Source organism: Acinonyx jubatus, chromosome E4 (genome assembly GCF_027475565.1).
Source record: "Acinonyx jubatus isolate Ajub_Pintada_27869175 chromosome E4, VMU_Ajub_asm_v1.0, whole genome shotgun sequence".
Taxonomy (NCBI): Eukaryota; Metazoa; Chordata; class Mammalia; order Carnivora; family Felidae; genus Acinonyx; species Acinonyx jubatus.
Window position 1 is genome coordinate 15758391 of NC_069395.1, and position 25068 is coordinate 15783458.

Genomic DNA, 25068 nt, shown 5'->3' on the forward strand with positions numbered 1-25068 from the left:
GGAGATATATTCGATTTGGGGGCAAAATGAATATGAGGGAAAAGGAAAGCTAAGTCAGAATACTATTGCCAAAAATAAAATGTAGTACAGGTAACTGTATTCTAGGAAACTGGTGCCTAATCTTTTGGGGTCAAACGCTCCCTGAGAAATCTTTACAAAGCCTCACTTCAAATACTGGTACATAAAACACACAGAGTAATTTGCCTGCAATTTCATACACCCTTGAAGTCCATCCATGGGCCCAAATTTCAGAATCACTCCTTACTTCACTATGGTTTTCCACGCTAGTCAAATATTTCTTAAGCAAATTGTGACATTACTCAACTCCTGCAAATCAAGATTAGCTCAAGAGTTTCCCATGACATTGTGCAATTCTGCCCAGTCTGGTAATCATGGTGGACCAGAGGAATGATACTTTTAAAAAGGAAAAGCCTCTCTTTTTATTCTCTTGACCTTCCTGCAGGTTTCAGTTAAAATAGACACGTTCCACATGCCTTTTTCCTCTCTCTGCTGCCGCTCCCTCCTGTCGCCCCTAATGACTATGACCTCAGTGACCTTCCAGAATATCCATATGGCCCTTTCTCTCCTCAACCTAGCAACACCATACCTGCTACATGAGGGTTTGGATCTCACAGTATTGTTCCTAAGCCTGGCCTCTCTCACTGCCTGGCATTGTGTGCCCGCCGTAAGACCAGGCTGGCTCGTAAAACATCTCTTTATGTACTTTATTACTTAAACTCTTTTATTTGCCTGCAGGAGCCCTTTAACAAAATCACATTGAATTGACTTTCTCACACCAAATCAAATCTCCCTGGTCCCAGTTCAGTTGTCTTTGTCAATATGTATTTTATAAATGGAGTGAATTAACAGATGCTGTTGGAACAGAAGTGCTGGGGTAGCGTTTATGTTTTTACTGCTCTCTCTGGGCAGATGAGTTGTGTAGGAGTGTTATACAGGTATCTCGGGATGAAAGTCATGCTCGTCATTTTGGTGGATATGTATTCTTAACCATTTTCTTTGGATGTATTTGAAACCTCTTTATTACTCTTTTTATTCTTAGTGTTTGCTTAAAGGGCTTTATCATTTATGCCATTAATCTTGGATTGGACTTGATCATATCTTTTAGTATTGAGAGATGAAAATGAAAGTCCCCCTATCATTCCAAGAGAACAGGATTTTCAGTTAGCCATGAGAAACTGCTCATGACATACCTTTGGAACATATTGCCTGATCTCTATTATAAATGTTGCCCACGCAGCCTTTGATAGGAGACTCTGAGTTGAAACTGCTTTGGAAGAGAATCCTGGGTTTCCATGTCCTGGAGTAGGACTTCAGCAGAATGAATGACTGTGGCTATTTGTCTTGTAAGATGGGATTTAGAAAGTTTGCAAAGAGGGAAACAGAGCACAGAAATCCATTATGTAAGAGTTGTATCAAAGAATGTTTTCCAGGAAGATTTCCATGTGCCATAATGAATTTTTAATGTAGAGGGGCACCTGGGTGGCTCAGTCGGTTGAGCGTCCGACTTTGGCTCAGGTCATGATCTCATGGCTTGTGAGTTCGAGCCCTGTGTCAGGCTCTGTGCTGACAGCTCGGAGCCTGGAACCTGCTTCGGATTCTGTGTCTCCCTCTTTCTCTGCCCCTAACTCACTCGCATTCTATCTGTCTCTCTCAAAAATAAATAAACATTTAAAAAAATTTGAAAGTGTAATATAAAAGACTTTAAAACATAGCTCAGCAATTTGGGGAAATTTTTGCTCTACCCTTTATTTCTGTTTTGTGGTGGCAGCCATAGAGCCATCTACTGGTGGAGATAAGCACGCACGTCTTTTCTTTCATATCCCGCCACCATTTTGTAAGTTTGTCCTAACAATGACTAATCACAAAACTTTTTTTTTTTTTCCAATCTGGTGGGCTTAATATATAACCCCTTGGTTTAAAATGTGGTCCCCATGATCAGTCCCAGAGTCGTACCTGAATCTGTCACATTCCAGACTTTGATTTTACTACTGTACTATTTCGATCTCAAAAGCATGATTCATAACTCTTGTTCTTTTTTTATTTTAGAAAAATGAGGCACCTGTTTTAGAGAATTAACAATTTAGAGATTCATCAGGACCATATGTTTATAAATGCTTTCCTTTTCGGTCCTGGCCATTAAATTAATGTTAGTAACCTATTGAAACCACTGATAACATTGTGAGTAAACAACTCTTTCCTTCACTGTTTTCTCAGTTGTATCCAATGAAATGGGAGCTACCCATTGGATATATATGCTGCTCGGGAAGATGAAATATGCAGTTTGATATTAAAAATAAATATCTAATAGCTCTATGTGTATTGTACCACTTTAGTAACATCTGTCCACAGAGAATCTTCACCTGTGTACAAATGTAATGAACAGCCTCTGGAAGAATAGATCGATCCATCAATAATACACGACCTGTTTTGTTTTCCTTTTGGCACATTTAAAATTGTGCATTCTATGTGTCAAAGTTCAAAAGTCAAGTGCTGCATGTGATAAATTAAGCAGGGGTCAGAAGTTATTGCAATGCCGTTTCGGAAGATTGTCTGTCTCTGAATTTGCAGCTCATTCATGCTGAAGTGATGCACTATGGGAATTACTACCAAACTCCGCTCCACAACATCTGCTCTCCCTAAGTGAGTTAGTGCACGTCAGACATCTTTATGTCAGAATATTGCAGTGATGGATGCAGTCTTCAGAAAATGCTGCATAAAAATCTGGTGTGCCGTTCTGGCCATTAAGTGAAATTACTATTTAAATTAATGGCACTGTCACAGTTTATCTGTGCAAAGAATGAACGCTGATTAGGGTATTAAGTAATTAGCAATTTATCACACTGGAACAAGGTTGATAATAATTAAAGAAGTAATGGTTTACCAAAGAAACTAGAAAGGGAGTCACTTCTTGTTATGAGAGTGGAATCTTGGCTGAAAATTTTAATTCAGTGAAACAAAGATGAAGCTCTTTGTGAAAGAAAGCAGCCTTTTTTTTTTCTAGTATAAAAACAGTTCATTATCAAAATTTTAGTTGACCTGTCAAAAGTCCCTCAGAGCAATCAGATGACTGATTAGAGTTTCGAATTAGGTCAATGTCTGCATTTTGATTTTATACTTAAAGCATGGTGAAACCATAAAGTAACTTGGGAGTAGAGGGGGAGAATGTATTCTGCTCCCTAAAGGGCCAGTTTTCAGATTTCGATTGCTCTTTAAAATAGAAACATGAATTATTTTAAGAAAACTGCTAGAGAAAAAAATGATGGTAAAAAAATCCAAGGTTGTATTTGAATATCTGATCAGAAAGCAGCAGAAAAAAATGTCCGAACATTATAAAACTTGAAGGTGTAGATTTTTCTTTTTATTGTGTGTACTCACGTGTGTGTATACACATGTCATTTTTACCTGTCATCACCAAGACTCAGATTACAGTGATAGCTCTGCCGGGTGTATTTATGCGAAAAAAAACCTTTCCTTGGAAACGTTAAAACAACTAATATTATTAATAAAACACTGAAGAAAACACTTTACTTTTATTTAAACCAATCATTTTGAACAGTTACCACATTTAGACACGGCATGTTAAGACTTGGTGGTGCTCAATGATGTACATTGATAAAAGTTTTAAAAAATTAGGAGAGGGGCACCTGGGTGGCTCAGTTGGTTAAGCCTCCGACTCTTGGTTCAGCTCAGGTGATAATCTCACGTTTACCTAGTTTGAGCCCCTCATCGGGCTCCCTGCTGACAGTGCGGAGTCTGTTTGGGATCCTCTCCCTCTCTCTCGCTGCCCCTCCCCCCACTTGCTCTCTCTTTCTCTCTCTCAAAAATAAATAAATAAATTTAAAACAATGAGAAATAAATAAATAAAATATTAGGAGATATTTTTTGAAGTGGAAAGATCAGCGAGAAAGTTCTTTGGAGTCACGTGTGGCTAAACATCTTTCTTAAGATATGTACCAAGCCAGTGTCTACTTTCAATGATTTTTTTCTTTTTTAAATAAAAAGCACTTAAAACTCACTGGTCTATTATTAGGAGTGTCTTTCATAATGTAGGTGTTTGTACAGGACCAGATTAAACAATCAGGACCCCAGGGTGTTTTGAAGTTGAGGTTCTTTATGTTATCAGTCAGGACTAATAATAAATAAACAAAATTCTAATTAAAATAAATCATTCATCACACTGTGCTGCTTTATAACTGGATATAAATTCTAATATAATAGCCCTGTGACCTGGAGTGTAGGCACCTTAATTTCTGGCTTAATCTGACTCTAGAGTATTGTTTATTTATTCAGGATTTTATGTCTAAATTTCTGCTGTATCTCTTCTATGGCAAGATCTAAATGATGTGAACACAGGCAGTTAAACTGAATTTGGTGGGAGAAAGTCTATTTGGTGTGAAAGGCACACGTGTCTTTCATCAACAAGTGGCAACCAATGACCCCTCCTTGCGAGGTCTTTCTGCCACTGACCCCAATCTCTTATCCATGTCCAGTGATGAGTCTAGAACTCAGTGCTGCTCAAAAACTAGTGGCCAAATTGTTCACCTGATCAGTGAGCAAGCGCAACTCATTTTGAACAAATCTATCTTATGAAATAAGATTTGTTCAAAAGAAAGAGTGATTTACTGGATGCCCAAGAAGCAGACGTGTCCCCTAGACAAAGCCAGGCAAAAACTTCCCAGACTCTTCCCACAGCGTCTCCAGTACTTGGATGGTGCTACCTCTTTACTCTGTCTAGCCTCTTATCCCAGAGCGTTTCGCTGACCTTTTCTCCCTCGTGAATTTCTAGAGCTTTCCTCTGACTCCCCGTAGTTTAACTAGCCCTTTTTCCGCAACACGATGTTATCATCACAAAATGAGCCAGTAATTCTCATGACGGAAATCAGGATTCTTTTTTTTCCTATGGAGCTTGGGAGAAGTTTGGCCCCGCTGAATGATTTTGGAACACTTGTTCTTGTGTGTTCTTTACCTAATTAGTGTCTAGTGCTCTTGGTAAGAAGGACCCCTCACTGCACATTTAAATCACCTTGGTAAGGAAGTGCTACCTTGTATTGTGCCATTGCAGCAACTGCCTGAGTCTGACATTTTTATACCAAACTTTATAGCGGTCTCAGTGTTCTTCCTTTTTTTTAATTTCATATTCATATATAACATTTTATTGTTGCAGGGATGTTCTGTTGTGGGCAGGATTATGTGAATATGTCAGATACCATATGCTGCTCAGCTTCCAGTGGAGAGTCTAAAGCACATGTTAAAAAGAATGACCTGGTGCCAGTAAAATGCTGTGAGACTGAACTTATTCCAAAGAGCCAGAAATGCTGTAATGGAGTTGGATATAATCCTTTGAAATATGTTTGCTCTGACAAGATTTCAACTGGAATGATGATGAAGGTAATTGATAGAAAACCTCTCAGAGGTGCTGATTTGACAATGGAAAGAGAAATACATTGTTCATAACTATTTTTCTAAAATAGGAATATAAAAACTCCTGTGTGCATTATTCATTTTCACATTACATCCATATTAATACCAAATGAGTTCACTGTGATTGATGTTATTGCAATGAATTCTAAAGGAATTAATAATGATTAGCTGTTCTCAGGAAGCTTTACCCAGCACTTCAGATTAGTGCAGGACTGAACGCCTGTGTGCCAAAAGAGCCCGAATATGTCGTCTGGGACCTATGCGGTGCCATTTTATGCCCATGGGTGCTGGGATGGAAAGGGAGAGAAATTCTGGCTTCTTCCCTCTGGGTCCCCAACCCAAATCCAATACTTTCCTTTGATAGAGACCTTAGATCCAGCAAATTCACTTGTGCTTATATCCTATTCCTTGAGACGGTTGAAGATTAACAAATGCCTGCCACTCTAAAAGCGGATAGACCTATGAGTGTATCATTTGTTTGTATGTTGACATGCTTCATGGACAGACGTGTCACGTTTGTTAAAATTAAATTTGACAGGACTCCAGAAACCTAACATTTTAAGAAAAGGATTATGGGACATTAAGAACCAAACATGCTACTAAGTTCTGTAGTCATTTTGCCTTAGGAGATGCCTGCAAATAGGTGTTTGGGTCATTCATGCCAACTGACGCAACTATACAAACATCGTGTGGACACCATAGACTTTAAGATGTAAACTAACCTTTGAAATTGTTAGGGTTCCAGCAAGCACTTGGCAACAATTAATATTAAGATAATTCATAAAGTTGTTAAAAAGAACAAGTACTTCATGAAGTGAAGAATCGTATGAAATACCCATCAAAAATAGTTTTTCATCTACAAAATTGTTTTAGAAATTGGTATGACCGTACGCAACTTGAAAGAAATCTGTCCAACAGTATGCTCCCAAAGTTCGCATTTATTCCAAGTCAATGTTTTCAGAAATTTGGACTGGGAAATTTCTCTGAAACACACAGTCTTAAAACTGGTGATGTTGCAGGAGCATGTCTTTAAAATGACTAGTTAAGAAGAATCTGTGTAGAAAAGTCTCCTCAAAAGGGCACTCAGATTTGAAAAATTAAGACAGAAAACCCATTAGTTTCAGAAATGACACTATTGCTCACAACTATTTGTTTCATTATTATCCACTCACATTTGCTTCCCAGGAATCTCATTTTGGCTTCAGGAAGATATAGTTTCCATTACTCAAGGACAATGTTCAGGATATATACATGATCTTTTAAATTGACTTAAATTGGCTTTATGAAAGCCAGTTAACAGCCATATTGACAATTCACATTTAAATTATTATAATTAAGACATTATTTATGAATGCTGAATCAAGGAGTGTGTTACAGTTAAGTTCAACGTATGGGTTGCACTTTGTTTCGTGAATATCTCTTTCATGGAGATTTCTATCTCCTGCTCCATTCAGGACTGGACCACTGTGACATTTCTCCCCAGAGAGTCTTCCCTAAGTGTCGATCTGGGGGTTTCTTTTATTTCTCTCCTGTGTCAGTGTCCCAGTGTTCTCAATCTAAGAGTCCCCCTTTCTTGCCTTCTTTTGGAGAAAGATCATTCTGGGTATCCGTGCGTGAAAGGTAAAGTTTTTGAGAGCTTGATGTCTGAAATTACCATTTTTCTACCTTCCCTCTAGATTGATAACTTGGCTAGGTACACAATTCCAGGTTAAAAAATATATCTACTCAGATTTTAAAGTAATTTCTGCACTTTTAAACTTTCATTGCTATTCGGATTCCTGTTTCTTCCTAGGTACCCAGGTTGTTTTTCCTATGAAAGTTTTTAGGACATTCTCTTTATTCTGTCTTTCTAATATTTCATGATAATGTGCCTCCATGTGGATATCATCATCATCATCATCATCATCATCATCATTATTCATGGTGATGTACTTTTTGTGGACTTTTTCAGTGTGAAGTCTCATGACCCTCAGTTCTGAGGAATGTTATTTTATTATTTCTTTGATAATTTGCTCCCTTTTTATATCTGTTTTTACAGACTAGTTTGGTGTTAGACTTCCTAAGCCAATCTTTCCATCTTTCCACCTTTTCTTCTTGTTTCTTGTTTATTGATTAGTTAACACTTCATCTTTTTCAACATGATCGGATATTGCCTTAACGTCATCTTCCACCGTTTCTATTGATTGATTGATTTTTTAGCTATCATCTTTTTTTTTTAATAGCTTTTAAGGGTTCTTTCTTGTTTGCTGACTGTTCCTACTCTTGTTCCATTCTACTCTTGTTCCATTCATGGGGTGTCTTTTTTATTTATTCTGGAAATAACTAATTCCATTGTTGTTGCTTTTTTTACCGTTCACCTTATTCCTTGAATTTTTTCATTTGTTTGTTTGGTTCTATTTTAGTTTTCTTCTTTCCCTTCCTTTATTTCTCCTCCCTTTGAATTTTTGTTTTTGTCATATTCTATTCCTAGTCTATTCTTAGTCTATTCTTTCCACTGGAGGCTGAATGGAAAGCTCACTGTGCATAGGCATAGATTAGTGGAGAGCACACAGCAGGGGAATTGGGTGGCAGGATGGTTTTTGTCAGGGAGTCATACTAACAAGAATCTTAGCAAGTACACGTAATTGACTAGCCTTAATAATCCATCCTAGATCGTGGTAAGATATATGTCTGGCTGACAGCACATAGGGAATCGGTAGGAAAGGAGGCTGGGATTCACACTGTGCAACGTGCAGACTTTTATTTGGCTTGCCCTCTTTGGCTCCTACCTTTTACCTTCCAGTGAAGTCTCGCTGTTCCTTTCAATTTCACCAAATCTCTTCGAAGCTTATGCCATTTTGTAACACTTTACCAAGTGCAGCAGAAACAGCACACACCTACTGAGGATGTTCTAGATCGTGACCTCTTCCCCCCAGGGCTGGAGTGCAGTAGCTCTGGCTTACTCTGACAGTTGTCCCAGGTCGTGATTTTATCAAATATGTAGCCACGGCATAACCGAGCTCCCCAAATTTCCAAACCCCAGTATGTGTTTATTTGCCACTGCCTATCTAAGCATCAAAGCAACGCCATGTGGTTTAGGGTTTTGTTGTTGCTGTCAAGACGGTATCTAACTTCAAAATTCTAATTTATGTTTTAGCTACGACACATAAGACCATGCCAAAATCAAAACAGTGTACTCACGTATGGGATGGGTCAGTAGAATAAATTTTAAAATAGTTCTTTCAAATTACAACCCAGTGTGAGTCAGACAGCTCTCCTCCAAGGAATGTCTCGGGATCTACGTCTTCGCTCTTGTGGGACTTCACACACAACCCTCAGATCACAATGGAAAAGGGAAGAAAGAGGATGATTACGCATGTATGGATCTCAGAAAGGATACAACATACATACTGTCATCACAGGGGCATTTCTAGTCACGTGGCTTTTCTTACTGAGCTGGACTTACAAATATGGTATTCCCAGGGAGAACACAAAATGGATTATCACTGAGCACACAATATTGTCTCTGCATGTATTCATCCCCTTTCTGCTTCCTTGGACTGTCTATGTTCCTTTACTTCCATCGGGTTGGGCTTTCAGAGGAAATGGAGATAAATGCAGGTGTTCAAGTCACTATTCAAATAGAAATCCTACGATATTTTTCTGAAGCAGCCTTATTTTGACAACATTTGGGAGAATAATTTAACTTATATGAGGTAAGAGAGGTAGAATGTGGATACATTTTGATAACCAAAGTTATTTTAAGTACATTATACTACCTATATAAAAGAAAGAGGAAGGGAAGCTTTGCATTATAAAAATACTGCCTTATTTATATGTCCTATCATCTGGGATGATGAAGTATTTCGCTCTCTGACATTAGAACACATTAGCACTCACCAATAGCAAGTCCAGGGATTCATCAGAAAAAAAGGTTTACGGATGTAAATAATAATAACTATAATGAGAGTTTATGAAATATTTAGGTTTCTAAAAGTTGGACAAGGAATGTTTCTTAGCGATCCAACTTGCCCCACAGCACAAAAGTGCAGACTCTCAAATATCACATTCCTTATTTTCTCCAAAGCTCCATCGGGAGAGTGAGAAGTAACAATAATAAAACTATGACCCCTGCTATTATTTACAGAGTACCTACTAAGTGTAAAGCATTTACAGGTGTTGTCTCACTTGACTCCCGTAACCAACCTGTATGGTAAACACAATTTCCATTTTCTCATCACCGAAGAAGCTGAGGCTTTGAGAATATAAGTGACGTCCTCAAGGTCACAGAAGCAAGACATTGCAAAACTGGATTCCGAATCCACATCTGTGTCATCCAGACCCAAACTGCTCTTTGTAGTGTATGCCCCGCCTTCATTTCTCTTCATGAATCTTGAGACATTTATTTATGAACCAAGTGGAAGAAAATTTCATTTGCAACTTGTTACAACCTCCCCCACATATGTCCAAATGTAATTTTTAAATCTTTTCTCTATCTCCCCACCTCTACCACTCAACCTAGGAAGCCAGAGAGTGCAGGACTCTGTGCCCAGTGTCTCTGGAAGCCACAGCACATTGCGGCAGGTGTGACTTCAACTTTACCAGCCACGTTTGCACCGTGATCCGAGGACCTCACAATTCCACAGGCAAGGAATTAATAGAAGAAATATGCTCATCTCCTGAAGAGACTGTTCACACGGGAAGTGTAAACACATTCTCCTTCACAGGTAACAGGAAACGAGCCACCTGCCCATGGCTTACTAGGGCTAGTGAAAAGCTGGGGAAAATGCAGATTCGTGTCATTCTGATGTCACCCCCCCCCCCTTAACGTAAAATCAATTAAGTTCATCGAACTATGGGCCAACTAGTCACAAGGTAATTAAAGGCACACTTTGGATCTGTTCAAAGTTAGCAGTTTAAAAAATTGGAAAGTCTAACTTTAAAGAAGAAATAAGCTATTTTAAAGTAAACCTGTAGAAAATCAAGAACAAGGAAATAACTATGTATCCTTTGATGGTATATCCAATTAATTTCATTGAGCCCAGTTTTCTTTCTTAAGAGTTTGAATGGAGGCTTACAATAAATGCAATGAATTGAGTGTCGCTGTGTTTGGCAGGCAGAAAAGAGGAAGAAACCTGACTAATGGCCAGTAAGACCAAGCAGCATTATTCTGAGGAGGAGCTTAAAGTATCCTTTCCTCAACTTGGGTCTGGGTCTAGAGACTGTACTCTCCTGCAGCTTGGTGTTGCCCCTACATGGCCATCATCTTGGGAGCAATAACCTTCATGGTTATTGAAAATAATTTTCAGGCTCCATCTTGGCCCTACTGAGTTCCTCCAAATAGTGGTTCTCAGGCATGGCTAAGCTGAGTGAAAAACACTGTCAAGTTTAAGATCATCTCCAAAATAGTTCTGCCCTCTATTAAATTTTTATCATTCGTCCATTTACTTAAGTCCCTCCAGAGTTTGTTTCTGCCTTTTGAAAAATTCAGTGTGTGTGTGTATGTGTGTGTGTGTGTGTGTGTGTGTAGCTGTGTGTATGTACATATATATCATCTAGCATCTAGCATCAAATAGAATGCATTTAAGTGACATAATTCAGGCAAGCTAAGGTTAAATAAACAAGAAAAGTGCTCTGTTCCATCATGAATCATCATTCTTCTTTACTTAACCCATGGTGAGTGATAATGGCAAACCCTGGGATGCAAAAAAATAAATAAATAAATAAGTCAAGATACTGGGATGAAAGGAGTAGATTAAGGAGGGAAAGCAGGAATAGAGATAAAGATCCATGATGTGCTACATGTTTTAAAACCTTACCTTGATTTACCCACAAAGCAATCGTGTAAGATCATTTAATAGATGAGGAAACTGAGGGTCATATCTGTAACAGTAACTTGCTAAGGGAAGATGTCAGATTTAAACCGTGTCACCTTCAAGAACAGCAAATTTAGCGAGGGCCTGGGGTGGTTCCATCAGGTGAGCATCCGACTCTTGATTTCTGCTCAGGTCACTCTCCCAGGGTTGAGGGATCGAGCCCAGCACTGGGCTGTTTGCTGAATATGGAAGCTGCTTAAGATTCTCTCTCTGTCTCTCTCTCTCTCTCTCAAATAAACAACAACAGCAGCAGTAGATTTCAGAGACTCTGCACCGAGTAGGAGCTCCTTGCAGAGTGCCCCCAACCTCCCTCAAGCTGTCTCTTCCACTTTAAATGTCCGTCGTCATCATTCTGAGGGTGTAGGTCAAAATCCACGTCCTCTGTGCAGCTCCTCCAACCCAGCGCCTCTCCTCTCAGGCGTCAGCACGACGTCCGCTTCTACCATGTGTCATATGCATTTGGCTCCTGGTTCCATCTCTCCTACCAGATTGAAACATCTGTCTGAGTAAGACGTCCTTACTTCACTTCACCTCGTCTTTGGATTAACACGCTGTCAGCAAACAAAACACATGTATTGGAATGTATTTAATTAGGAAAGTCCTCAAGATAAAAGACAGTTTGTCTAACCCTCCAATTTCCTTCAACTCCCAGTTACAGATTTAAGGACCCTCATTGACAAATTAGTAGGTTTGATCTAAGAGAGTTCCCTACTTTTATCTGCCTTTTGTAATTAAGGTCAAGATTTTGAGGGTCCATTAAGATGTTTGCAATATCCCTCTCCAGATGACAATAAGTGTTTACACCTACTGATATAATATTGTGAGGCCTTTTACCACCCATATTTCAGAATGCTTCACCCACCAATAAATACTATACATTAAATATGAAAAATAACAAAAGTTTCTTTTCCATGAAGAAAATGAAGCACTTAAGTAATGCTAAAATAAGCACCATTGACTGAGACCAACTTGGACTAAGAACTCAACCTTTCTTAGAAATTTACAATCAAAGTGAAACAACACCAGGGCTCACCAAAATTTATTCATGCATGCGATCATTTCACTTATCAAAAACTATGTATTAAATTTGTACTAACAACCAGTCACTACCCTGAGACCAACAGCTATGAAAACAAATAAATAAGAATTCCCATCAGGAATTTGCAGCCTCTATGAATGGACAGAGAACAGATATGTAAGTACTGTAATGTGAGAAGTGACGTCCGTCTAAGAGCTGTGACAGAGTAAGCAGAGAGCATTGCAAGGACGCCTAACACAGACAGAAGAGGTTGGAAAGACTTCATGAAGGATATGATGCCTGAGCTGAGAACTAAGACAAGTAGAAACATCAGGTGAAAGGAAGGTAAGGCAGGCACAGAGGGCAACAGGAAGTGAAAGGAACCCCAGGAGGTGTGAAAAACAAGAACCTTGATACAAATGTAGCACAGTGTAGGAGAGAAAAAATAATGGAGATAAGGCCATCAGTCAGATGATGAAGGCCTTTATTGCCACACTCGGCAGGTTGTCTTTATGCAAGAATGAGTGGAAATTAAAGCTTTTTAGGCAATGGAAGGTCACAACCATGTGTATGCATTTTTGAAGAATTCCTTGTCCACTGAAGAAATGATTGAAAACAAATATGTATGGGACATTAAAGCAATTAAAAAGTAAGGATTGAACAAACATCATCCCCACAAAAGCAAAACCCTCTGTTATTTGAAGACTAGCCCCATATAACAAAACAATTTTGAGATAAAAAGAGGGTTTTTTTTATTCTTAAAAAAAAAAGAGTTGGGTTTGGGACACCTGTATGGCTCAGTTAAGCATCCGACTACAGCTCACGGTTGGTGAGTTCAAGCCCCACGTCGGGTTCTGTGCTGACAGCGCAAAGCCTGCTGGGGATTGTCTCTCTCTGCCCCTCTCCTGCTCATGCTCTCTCTCTCTCAAAAATAAATAAACATTAAAAAAAATAAAACGTTGGAGGGATGCCTGGGTGGTGTAGTCACCAAGTCATGATCTTGCAGTTTGTGTGTTTTAGCCCCCCATCGGGCATAGCCTGCTTTGGATCTTTTGTCCCCCTCTCTCTCTGTCCCTCACCCACTCACACTCTCTCTCTCAAAGATAAATAAAACATTAAAAAACATTTTTTAAAGAGTTGGAAATTCTGGCAAAGAAAAAAAATAACTCAGAAATTAGAGAGATTATTGAGGGAAGGCAAAATTTCAACAATGATTCCTTACACGTAAAGAAAACAAAGAATTCTTTCATGGGCTAGGAGCATCTTTGAAAGGCTGGGCCTCACAGGAAAACAAAGAAATGAGGGTAAGTGATGAGCGAGTACAAAGGAGAAGAACGAAATGCCATAGAGGAAAGAATAAGAAACACAGCATGGGGAGCTGCCACAACTGAAATTGGAAATGACGATGTGGGCCTGAAGGGTATGGAATAACAGTTACTAGCAATGAACAGTTTAATCTGCTACAGCGAATTGATCCAAAAATATAGTGACCGTCTGTGGGCCGGTGAATGGTCTGGGCAGCTCTGCCCCAGTAGGTCATTCAGGGACCCTGATTCCCTCCAGTTTATGACTCATGATGTTTCCGGTGCTGTCGTCATTCACATGGTGCAGCTTGGGTTGCCGCAACATCCTGTGTCCAGCCCATCAAAAGGGGATGAGAATGTCAACGGAAGGCAAGTGATTTCCTCTTAGAAAGTGACGTGCAAGATGCTCCTATCACGTCCATGCTTCCTCCATTGTTGAGATCTGAGTCACATGACTACCCCCAAGCTGCAAAGAAAACACGAAAAATTAGACTCTAGCCAAGAAGCCTCTGATCAGGACAGAAGGCATATATGGGAACCCACTAGTGGTCGTCACAGAGAATATGTGGCAGACACCCTCTGACCAGAGAAAATAAAGACAGAAGATAATCCCTTCTATTTTATAGCAATTTATTTTACGATGTTCTGTCACATAACTTCTTGCATTTTATCTTCATACTAATTCTATAGAGTAGGCAGATCAGGGTTTATAGTAAGGAAATGCATATAAGGAAAATGTGGTCAAAAACCCCACATGGATGGATTGAGACTCAACCCCACATCCAGTGGAGATACAGCAGGTGGCCAGACAGCCGAAGAGGAGGACTTACTCTTCTGATTTTCCATCTGAGAAAAGTCATCTAGAAACCGCCATACAAAAACAAATACATACAAACGTATTCGAATTCACAAAATTAAATAAGTGGAAAACATTTAACCAATTAAATTTTCCATTTTTTAAAAAAATAAATTTGTAGCATTTGTGCTTCTGAAGTTATTAAAGCTTAAAACGGAACAGAGACTTTTGGGACACCATTGGATCACATGGATGGTTATCTAATAAAATTCTTGCCAGTGCAAAACACTCAGTAGTCTGGTTTTATTCTTTTCTTTTTTTTAAAGTTTATTTATTATTGAGAGACAGAGAGACACAGAGTGTGAGCAGGGGAGGGGGCAGAGAGAGGGGGAGACACAGAATCCAAAGCAGGCTCCAGGCTCAGAGCTGTCAGCAGAGAGCCCAATGCAGGGCTCGAGCTCACAAACTGTGAGATCATACCTGAGCCGAAGTCGGTAGCCTAACCAACTGAGCTACCCTGGCGCCCCAGGTTTCCTTCTTTTAATTAGATTTGTTGTTTTTGGTTTGGGTTTCCGTTCTGGTTTGGTGAAAGAGGGAAGTAAGTATGTAGTGGACTGTGCATTCATTTATATCCACTGGCCCTGATAAGCTAAGTTTCAAGTCCTGTATCTCATAATAACTACATTATATAATAATTTAATGTAATATGAACAATGTAATAATTGGTAAAATTTATCATACTAAAATTATGAAAGTATGTTGGTGAAACATACTCATATATGTATCAGTTGCCTCATATAGAAATAAAGTATATACAAACCTGTGAAGCATTAACATCCAATGTACATTAGTCTAGTGCTTTTATTCATTTATCATTTACTTTTTTTAAAAATTTTTTAATGTTTATTTTTGAGAGAGAGAGACAGTGCGAGCTGGGGAGGGGCAGAGAAGGAGGGAGACACAGAATCCGAAGCAGGCTCCAGGCTCTGAGCTATTAGTACAGAGCCCAATGTGGGGCTCAAACTCACAAATAGGGAGATCATGACCTGAGCCAAAGTCAGATGCTTAACCGGCTGAGCCACCTAAGCACCCCCATCTAGTGCTTTTAGATTTCAGTCATTCCTTTCATGTGTCCATATTATCCACATTTGCTTGTTCAGAAAAGGTGAATTCTATTCTGTGCAATTCCATATCTCTGCATCTAATACACACAGAAAATGTTTTTTTCTGATTTAGAAAATTAAGATTATTATTTGAGTTTTATTCACACACAACAGGATTAAAGCATTAATTTTTAAGTGTTTACAAGTTTTGATATTCATTTTCAATAGGATGGTAAGACAGCAAAAATGTTTTAAAAGTCTCAGTGTTCAATTTCTCCCTTTCCAGATGTGAACCTGGAGCCTTACATGATGTATGAGTATAGAATTTCTGCATGGAATAGCTATGGGCGAGGATTCAGCAAAGCTATTAGAGCCAGGACCAAAGAAGATGTGCCTGAAGGAGTGAGTCCCCCTACGTGGACCAAAATGGATAATCTTGAAGATGTAATCGTCTTAAATTGGAAGAAACCTATACAACCAAATGGTATTAAGCCATTTTTAAAATTGAAATAACATAATCCAGTAACTTCATAAGGAAATTGAAATGAGTGTAATCTACATTTAATAGGCATGCATCTAACCATTAGAAATTATTTGCTGGTAAAAGGAACTGTAGGTATGTGCCTACTGATCTTCCTTTTTGTAAAATAGGACCTGCAAATTTTTAGTCCCCCAATTTTTTCTTGAATCCTAGAATACATCTGAGCTCTTTCAAACAAACAAAGACTGTTAAAGGAAAGCAAAATAGTTTTAATATTGAAGGTAATTTTGCTTGGTGGTAGGGGGAAATAAACATATATGTCTCTTTAATTGTCTATGTCCAGAGTCCCTCTCTTACCGATAAGAGTGCATGTCATTGCTCGAACACAGCAAAAACAATAGCAAATTAAAAGTAAATAATGCTATATTATCCCATTTCCTTAGAATTCCAAGACATGTTAAGTTGTTTGCAAATAGTTAAAAGGATATGATACTCAAATCTGGACATTTCTCTGCCTCTTTTAGGTCCTATTATTTACTACATTCTTCTCCGAAATGGAATTGAATGCTTTCAAGGAACATCACTGAGCTTCTCTGATACGAAGGGAATTCAGCCCTTTCAGGAATATTCATACCAGCTGAAAGCATGCACGGTTGCTGGCTGTGCCGTCAGCAGCAAGGTAAGGGCAGGTACCTAAACTCCAGACAGAAGTAGCCAGGATGAAGACTATCTGGATATCCAGGTCGTGAATGATTTTTTCCAACGGCAGAAAACAATATCCCCACCGATGCAGTGTTAAGTAGGGTGCCATCTCAACCGACTACTAATCCTCATGCCTGAAAGGAGAGATCACTGAAATTTATCAAATTTATGCAAATATAAATGTTTCATTAATTAAAAAAGAAAAGAAAACTTGAACCAGTGTTACCCTTTTTTATCACATTTTTCCTCTGCCAACTATTTTTAGATGATCTTCCATAAATTCATAATAATTATCAAATCATTCTTCAGTTTAAAAGGGTTTCTATTTAACCATCACTTCAACAAGGATGACCTGCTCTTGAAGAACAGAGAAAGGGGCAAAAGAGCCTGGCATAGAAAATAATCTGATACCAAAACTCTTGCTACAACCTGGCAAGAAATGATGAGGACCCGAATTCATGCAACAGGGGTCAGAATGGAGAACATCAAGAAGATACAACAGATATTGGGGGACAAAATCTACAGGGCTTGGTGTCAACAATATGCAGGGGAATAAGAGGAAAGGATCATGGATATATTCGAGATCTCTAGCTTGAGCAAATTATAGATCACCGTGCCATTCTGCTAGCAAATAAAAAAAGTTAAAGGAAAATCTGAACGTAGAGAGTAAGATTCAAATTTTAAAAGCTTTTAAAAATGTACTTAAAAGAAGGAGCAGGTAGCAGAATGGTGGAAGGAATTATTATTTGGCACCTCAAGTGAAAATCCAGTCAGAAGCTGGATTACAAAGTGATTGAATCTTCTAGAAAGATCTTTCTAGATCTAGAAAGATCTAGAAAGCAAGGAGTTTGAAAAGAGTCCTTAAGGAGAACAGAGAGAGAGAGAGACAAAAACAAGAACACAGACAATGAACACTGGGAGTGCTCCTGAGAGCAAGAGCCCACAGATGAGACTGGAAAGAACAGTCAAACAATTTAGGAGGAAAATAAAGAGAGAGTCATTTCACAGAAGCCAACCTAGTCAGAGTAAACTCAGGAGAAACAAACACACAGCGGCTCTGATTCCTTTCACGCCGTTACAACTTTAGAAGAGCATCATCTTCGCACACTGTGCCGGAACCATCCAAGTAAAACATTCAGTCAGATGGATCAGCCGCAGTGCATATGCGCAGCTTTTTATTCAACAGACCTCCAGAAACATCTCTGAGCGTGCCACAATTTAGACAGATGGCAGCTGATTGGCCCAATCAAAAGTTATGGTCCGAGCGTTCCTGGAGCAATTCTGTGCTCTTTTTACGTAGGTGCAGCTCCTGTCTACCAGATGCCAGAACAATTGGTTAAAAAGTGAAAGCAGAGTTAATTCTGTGAAAAAAGAAATGCAGCTAACTTTTGTTCAAAATTATATTTTGATAATGCTGAATGCATGACTGGTGGATTGATCCTTTTTTCCTTGTCTACTCAGTTCTTTTTCTGGAACACTGGCATGGGCACTGTTAAGTCATCCTGGGTTATCACAGGAAGAATACCAAAAAAAAAAACCTGCCCATTTATACTGTTCAAAGCATATCATATGCAAGCAAGTTCAGATGTGGGTTTTGCTTCATATTTACTGGTGCTTAAAATGTACAAAATCAGGCTGTTAAAATGCAAAGACACTGATGAGCCATATGGAAGAGAGTTATCAAGAGTTCTCTAGTAAGACAGTCTGCCAGCCAGATTTCCCTTGCTTAAACTGAGGGCTGTGCTCTGTCATCAAAATTGTTGTTGAACCTGTTGTGATAAATGGTAGTCTGAGACTTATGGAATGTATTCAAGGTCAGATTTCATTGTTTAAATAGGATGGGAGGAAAAGCATAAAAAAGGGGGGACTGTTTCTCCAAGCCCCTGCTAATGATATGCCAGGCCAGACAACAACATTTTAAAACAAAAGTGACATTCTCATTGATCAGGATACCTAGCATACTATTACCGTAAATTGCTGTTGAACTCTTATGTTTTCAGGTAGTTGCAGCTACTACCCAAGGAAGCCCACAGAGTGTCCAGCCACCGAGAGTCACGGCGCCCAGTTCGGAGTCTCTGCATTTGAGCTGGAGTGTCCCCGAGAAGCCAAATGGCGTCATTAAAGAGTACCAGCTCAGGCAGGTTGGGAAAGGTCTCATCTACAGTGGCACCGCTGACAGGAGGCAGCATACGGTCACAGGTGAAAAAAAAAAAAAAAAGGAAAACCTACCGGAAGAGTCTGTCATTGTGGTTAGGGGGGCAAAGCATCCCAGGGGTGTGCATTTGATATATGAGGTCACTTCGAAAGGACGTGTTCTCCTGACATATGGTCAGGTCCCACTTATCCATGCTAATAGAAGAGCCCACACTGGCAGCAATAAGCCACAACAGCAGATAACTTCAGAAATAATTTATATTTGGCTTTGATATGCATTATGTGTAGGGTTTTTGCATCAGTATTAACTTTTTTTTTTCTCAGACAAACGGTAAGATGCATTTTCATTCCCCAAGGATATACTCATAGATAATGGGACTGGGATAGCCAAGAATGCACTGGAGAACAGGGTGAAATCAGCCAGAGGCGAGCGTTTATCTACTGAGTGGGTAACTAATACACAGAATAGTTGACAGGTGACTGTTTGTGACAATTTGTTATTATGAACATTAATTAATAGTAATTGTATTATTTTTATTGCTAGAGCATTTATTATAATTAACTTTCATAATAATATAATGGTACAGTATAATAGTATAATGTCAGATAATTACTAGAAGTCATTATAATAATAATTAACATGTTTGGGTTTGAATGTCACTTCTGAAGAGAAGAGAGGCACTTCTGACTTCCCCAGTCTAAGGAAGTTTCTCTAATACGCCACCACATCCCCTTGTCTTATTTTCATCATGGACCTCTTACTGCCTGAGAGTGCTTGGTTTTTCTTTGCTTTTTATGTCTCCCCCCACTGGGATGTAAGCTCCAGAATTGCAGAGGTCTTCTCTACCTAGTTCAATGTGGTACTTCTGGCACCTAGAACAGTCCTTGACATGGTTCACAGATGCCAAACAAATGTTCATAGATGCCAAACAAGTGAATTTCACACGAGCCACTTGGCAGGCACTACAGACCTATGGGGGAAAGAGAGGTATTACTCCCATTTTACAGAAAAAGATACTTTGAGAGATTAAGTAATTTAGTTCATTCTTTGGATCTACTGAATCATGGCAAACAGTTGTGTAAATTGAGATTCTGAGACCATAGGCAAGAGGTTACAAACTTACTCCACGCCACCCCCCTTGTCAGAAGCTTCCCTCCAAGGCCTCCTGAGTGAATGTTCTTCTTTCTTTGGACCCCGTACCTTGCAGGAAGCATGGATACTAGGGGTAATGAAACTCATAAAGAAGCACAGAAAGGACTGGAAGAGTGTGGCTGAGTTTTCCTCAGAGAAGGAACCAGTTATACTATGTAGGTGGAAAAATCAATTCATCGTGATTTGCTCTTAATTCCACAATTCCCTGACACACAAGCAGGCATTCATTGACAGATGTCTTCAATGACTTGACCACTGTTTTCCAGAAGTGCCATAAGCCTGCAGAAGGTGCTTAATAAATATTTGCAGACTCGCACATTGCATTCCTTATCTGAAGGTCCTGAGCTGGATCAATGATAATGCACATGGAAAAAGCCCTCATCAATTCAGATTATTAAATTTATTTCTTATATCTCATTTCACTGAAAGTGAGACTGATCACTAGTAGTTGAAATACTGTTGTTTTACAAAACACAACTTTACATTTATATTGTGCTTTATAATTTTAAAGAACCATTTCCATTTGGACACATTTGATTCTCATTACATCCCTGTAAGTGGGGGATGTTTTTAATATCCACACTTAAAAGATGAGGAAGGAAAGTGACATACTCAGGGTGCCCAAGGCATTCCCTGCCTCCATCTGTAAGGAAATCAGAGTACAGTTTCATTCTTTAAAAAAAAAAAACAAAAAAACTGTTGCCCACTTGCTGTGTTGGAGGTAGTACAGTAAGTGCTCTACACTAAGATTGCTGCTCTCAGGAAGCCCCCAGTAATAGGGGACACTGAAAAGTTAAGAACTAATTGCAAATACACCACAAAGGATTCAACAGCAGAACTCTAAAGAATGCTGCGGGGGGGGGGGGGGGGGGAATCAAAACAATGACTTGGAGTGGAAAATGAAGTGTCAATTACAGAGTGTGGAAAGCCATTTAGACTTTGTATCAGTAAAGGTTTCACAAAAAAACTGGGATACAGTGTTACAGAATGTTTTTCTCCCAGTATCTGTCCACTGAGCCAGCATGGGCTTTGAACTGTGAGCTGTAGTGGTTTGCATTTTTTTAAAACCAGCATTGACTTGACTTGCTGACAGACTAAACCCTAACGCAATGTTCAAACCAACAGGATTGATAGACTCATCAATTACAAGATAATTGGAAAGATTTTTCTTTAAAACACCCTCTCTCTCCCCAGTTCTTCCTTTCATTGTCATTTTTAATGAATATTTTCGTCCCAGAGAGGATTTCATACACGTAACTTGATGCAGAAGTTCTCTTTTATTAGGATAAATAGTTTAAAGTTTTTCTATATGATTTTGCTTTCTATAAGATCATAAAATGAAAAGAAGACTTTGGAATTCATTCGGTTTGTCCCTCTATACCGTTTAAATAGATTTAGAGAGTACTCCACTCAGGCAATACAGCCCTACAGAGAAACATGTCTTTGTTGAATGAAGAAGAAAACTCTCGTTCAGCAAAACCTGACCAAGTACAGAGCCTCCCATATGCGGTTCCTATGGGATGGCAATGGTGCTAGGCGTTAGGTAATCTAAAACCTGAGATGTATGTTAGCGTTCACATGTCTTATCTGCCAGGAAAAAATCAGTTCTGTAGTTCACTGACCGACCAAATTCACTATGGATGTATTTTATGATATGAATGACTGTTTTATTGAGTTCATGGAATAAACTAAAATAATCAAATTTATTTTACATTGCATCCCAAATGTTTGATCGAAGAGCTGCCTGTACCCACTGGGATAAATGTTTTGACTTTCTCATCATTTCCAAAACGTTGGCATTTTCTAAGTAACCGTCAAACGCTAATGAAGCTGTACCCGGAGTCATTCTGGAGCCTGAAATCTAGGTCCTTAGAAATAACAGAAGGGAAAGCAGGCACCTTGCCTCAGCCCCATTGTCTCCATGCTTATTTTTAATTACCTCAAAGCTTTAGAAACATGATCCCGTAAATGCTTTGTGGGAATAGTGGCGAAGGCACTCATCATGTGAAATCCATAAATTGCTTATAATCCTCTCAAGATGTTAAAAAAAGCATTAAGTAATTGAAGACAGGAAGTCCTCAGTTAATTATTTAGAGGTGTTATCAATGCTTTAAGTAAACTGAAGCATTTTCTGCTATCTCACTGAGCTGAATACCATGGGGACGAAGGAGGAACAGCCATCATCTTCTCATATTCGCTAATGCAAACAGCACATGGCAGCTTGTCAATAAAAGACCTTTTCATATCATTTATTACTAAACAGGTCCACCATCCTGCGCAGAACAATCAGGATGTCAGTTATGGGCATTGTTTCTCTTCAGGTTACCACGGCTTTATGGATGGTCCTCCTAGTGTGGGCACTGGGGCAGAAGAGATGGAGAAAGGATTAACTAAATAATTAGGGCCACTGAGAACAAAATGAATTAATCATGTCCTCTTTTGCAGCAGATTTGATAAGGGCTTATGTGTCTCTTAACTCAGGGAGAAGTGTTTTCAAAATAATCTATTAAAAGTTGCTTATCATTGTATTTTACTTAAAAAGGGAAGACCCACCAGCATTAAGTTAGCAAGGACAGAACAATCTGCCTTTCTTTTGCATCTTCCGAGAAGCTCATGAAAACCTGTGCTAAAATAGCATGTGCCCTAACAATGCAGGTTGTAGCCCATGTGCACTACTCTAGTGTAGTGAAACAGATATCCTACCCATCATTTCTGGGGGGAAAAAAAAAGGAGAACATACTTTGAGCATCAATATCACAAAATGTGGAAATTCTTTATAAGGGGATTTTACATTTAGATAACTCTGCTATGTACTTCCAAAGTATCCAACACTTGGTTCTCAGGACATTTATTAGACTTTATCACAATATCCTTTTTCTTGTCTTTATTCCTGAGCTAGTAAGTGAAGCTTTTTAAGGACAGAGACAGTAGCCTCCTGTTTTCCCTTGTATCACTTATACTGTGAGAGGCATCTATCGTCGCACTTAACATTAAGTATCCAAAAGTATTTGTTGAGTGAGTAGATATTAAATAGGAAACTAGTGTCTGAATGTTTTTATTCCATTTTGATTAAGTACAAAAATCAGACTGTCAAATACATCTAGGTCTCAGGCAGGAATGGCTACATCATTTTCAGGGCCCAGGGCAAAAGGGCAACATAGGGTCCTTTGTTCAAAAATCATTAAGATACAACCCAACATTCAAAAAAACAAATAATGCAATTCAAAAGTGGGCAGAAGACATAAACAGACATTTCTCTAAAGGAAACATACAGATGGCCAAAGACACGTGAAAAAATGCTCAACGTCATTCATCATGAGGGAAAGGCAAATCAAAACTACAATGAGATATCACCTCACACCTATCAGAGGGGCTAAAATAAACAACACAACAAACAAGTGTTGGCAAGGATGTGGAGAAGAAGGAACCTTCATGCACTGTTGGTGGGAATGCAAACTGGTGCATTCCTGTGGAAAACAGTGTGGAGTTTCCCCAGAAAACTAAAAACAGAACTAGCCTACAATCTGGTAATCACACTATGGGGTATTTGTCCAAAACATGCAAAAACATGACTTTAAAGGGATACATGTACCCCTGTGTTTACTGCAGGTTTATTTACAATAGCCAAATTGTAGAAGCAGCCTAAGTATCCATCAGTAGATGAATGGATAAAAAAATTTGATATATATATGTATATATATATATATGTAAAATTTGATTTTATATATGTGCACACACACTGGAATATATACAGCCATAAAAAATGAAATATTTCCATGTGCAACAACATGGTTGGAACTAAAGAATATAATGCTAAGTGAAATAAGTCAGTCAGAGAAAGACAAATACCATATAATTTCACTCATATGTGCAATCTAAGAAACAAAACAAATGAACAAAGAGGAAAAAAAGAGAGACAAACTAAGAAACAGATCCTTGGTTATAGAAAAGAAACTGGTGGTTGCCAGAGGGGGGATTGGGGGTGCTGGGTGAGATAGGTGAAGGGATTAAGAGTACACTTACCACAATGAGCACTGGGTAATGTACAGAAATGCTGAATCACTGTATTGTCCACCTGAAACTAATATAACACTGTATGTTAACTATACTAGAATTAAAAGCAAAAACTTAATAAATTTTTTTGAAAAGAATATAGTTTTCAAAAAAGAATCATAAAAATTTTTTAAAACCAGAACATGGAATCAAGCCTCAGTCCCACCTAGAACCGCCTGGAATCTTGGGTACTCTACAGGTCACACACCCATTGAGCCAGCCTTGATCTCTGGCAATCTGGATTGATTGGCAGCAAGTTTCTTGAACCGAAACAGGAAGCAAACTCAGGCAGTGATCGTATCCCTGGAACAGCTCCAGGAGCTTCTCTTCCGTGGTTCTATGTATTGCTTTACACTGCGTGGGCCCCAGCTACCAAGCATCCGACCTACAAAAATAGATACGACAATTCATTTTATTTTCATTTTTCCAACTCTGAGGAGAACTTTGTGCCTGGATATTTGCAAAATGAAAAATCAATACTTGCAGAGCATCAACCACTTTTGTATACTTTTAAAAATCATTCTTATAAATAGAAGATTACAGCCAAAGAATTACGGTCCACAGCTGCCTGGACATTAATATTTAAAGAAAAAGAATCTTCCCCTGAAATCCCAGATACTTTTAGGTTCTTTGCCTGTGCAAACTTTGTTTCTGTTTTGTTCCAAGAGTTCTAAATAACTCCTGCTCTCTCTGCAATATATGTTCTTGTCGAGTATTTGAGCAGCATCAGACTTAGCTGTCTCCTGATGCCTCACTTTGTTTCCAGAGAAGACTCGGACTGAAAATGTAGAGTAAAAGTGGCTTTTGTCTAGTATAGCACCAGACTCCAGAGAAGAAAACTATTTATTAAAACGGCGTTACAAAAAGCAAAAGCAAGGGTTTTTTTCTTGGACTATCTTAGTAATCGTTTTAATGTTGATCTGTATTTGGAAAGAGAGTCTGCCAAGAAGTAACTTACCTGGGAAGTGCTTCTTGGGATGAATCTGACTACTATGATATCGGGGAGG

The 25068-nt window shown here is 38.8% G+C and overlaps 1 protein-coding gene across 1 annotated transcript in view; it reads left to right on the forward strand.

Moving 5' to 3' along the window:
• USH2A (usherin) overlaps positions 1 to 25068 on the forward strand; it is a 725654-nt gene that overhangs the window by 556310 nt on the left and 144276 nt on the right. The window contains exons 50-54 of the mRNA XM_015077386.3: positions 5186 to 5409; positions 9944 to 10148; positions 15805 to 16002; positions 16524 to 16678; positions 18702 to 18900. Of these exons, the coding sequence (XP_014932872.3) occupies positions 5186 to 5409; positions 9944 to 10148; positions 15805 to 16002; positions 16524 to 16678; positions 18702 to 18900 (981 nt within the window). The remainder of the gene's footprint in view (positions 1 to 5185; positions 5410 to 9943; positions 10149 to 15804; positions 16003 to 16523; positions 16679 to 18701; positions 18901 to 25068) is intronic.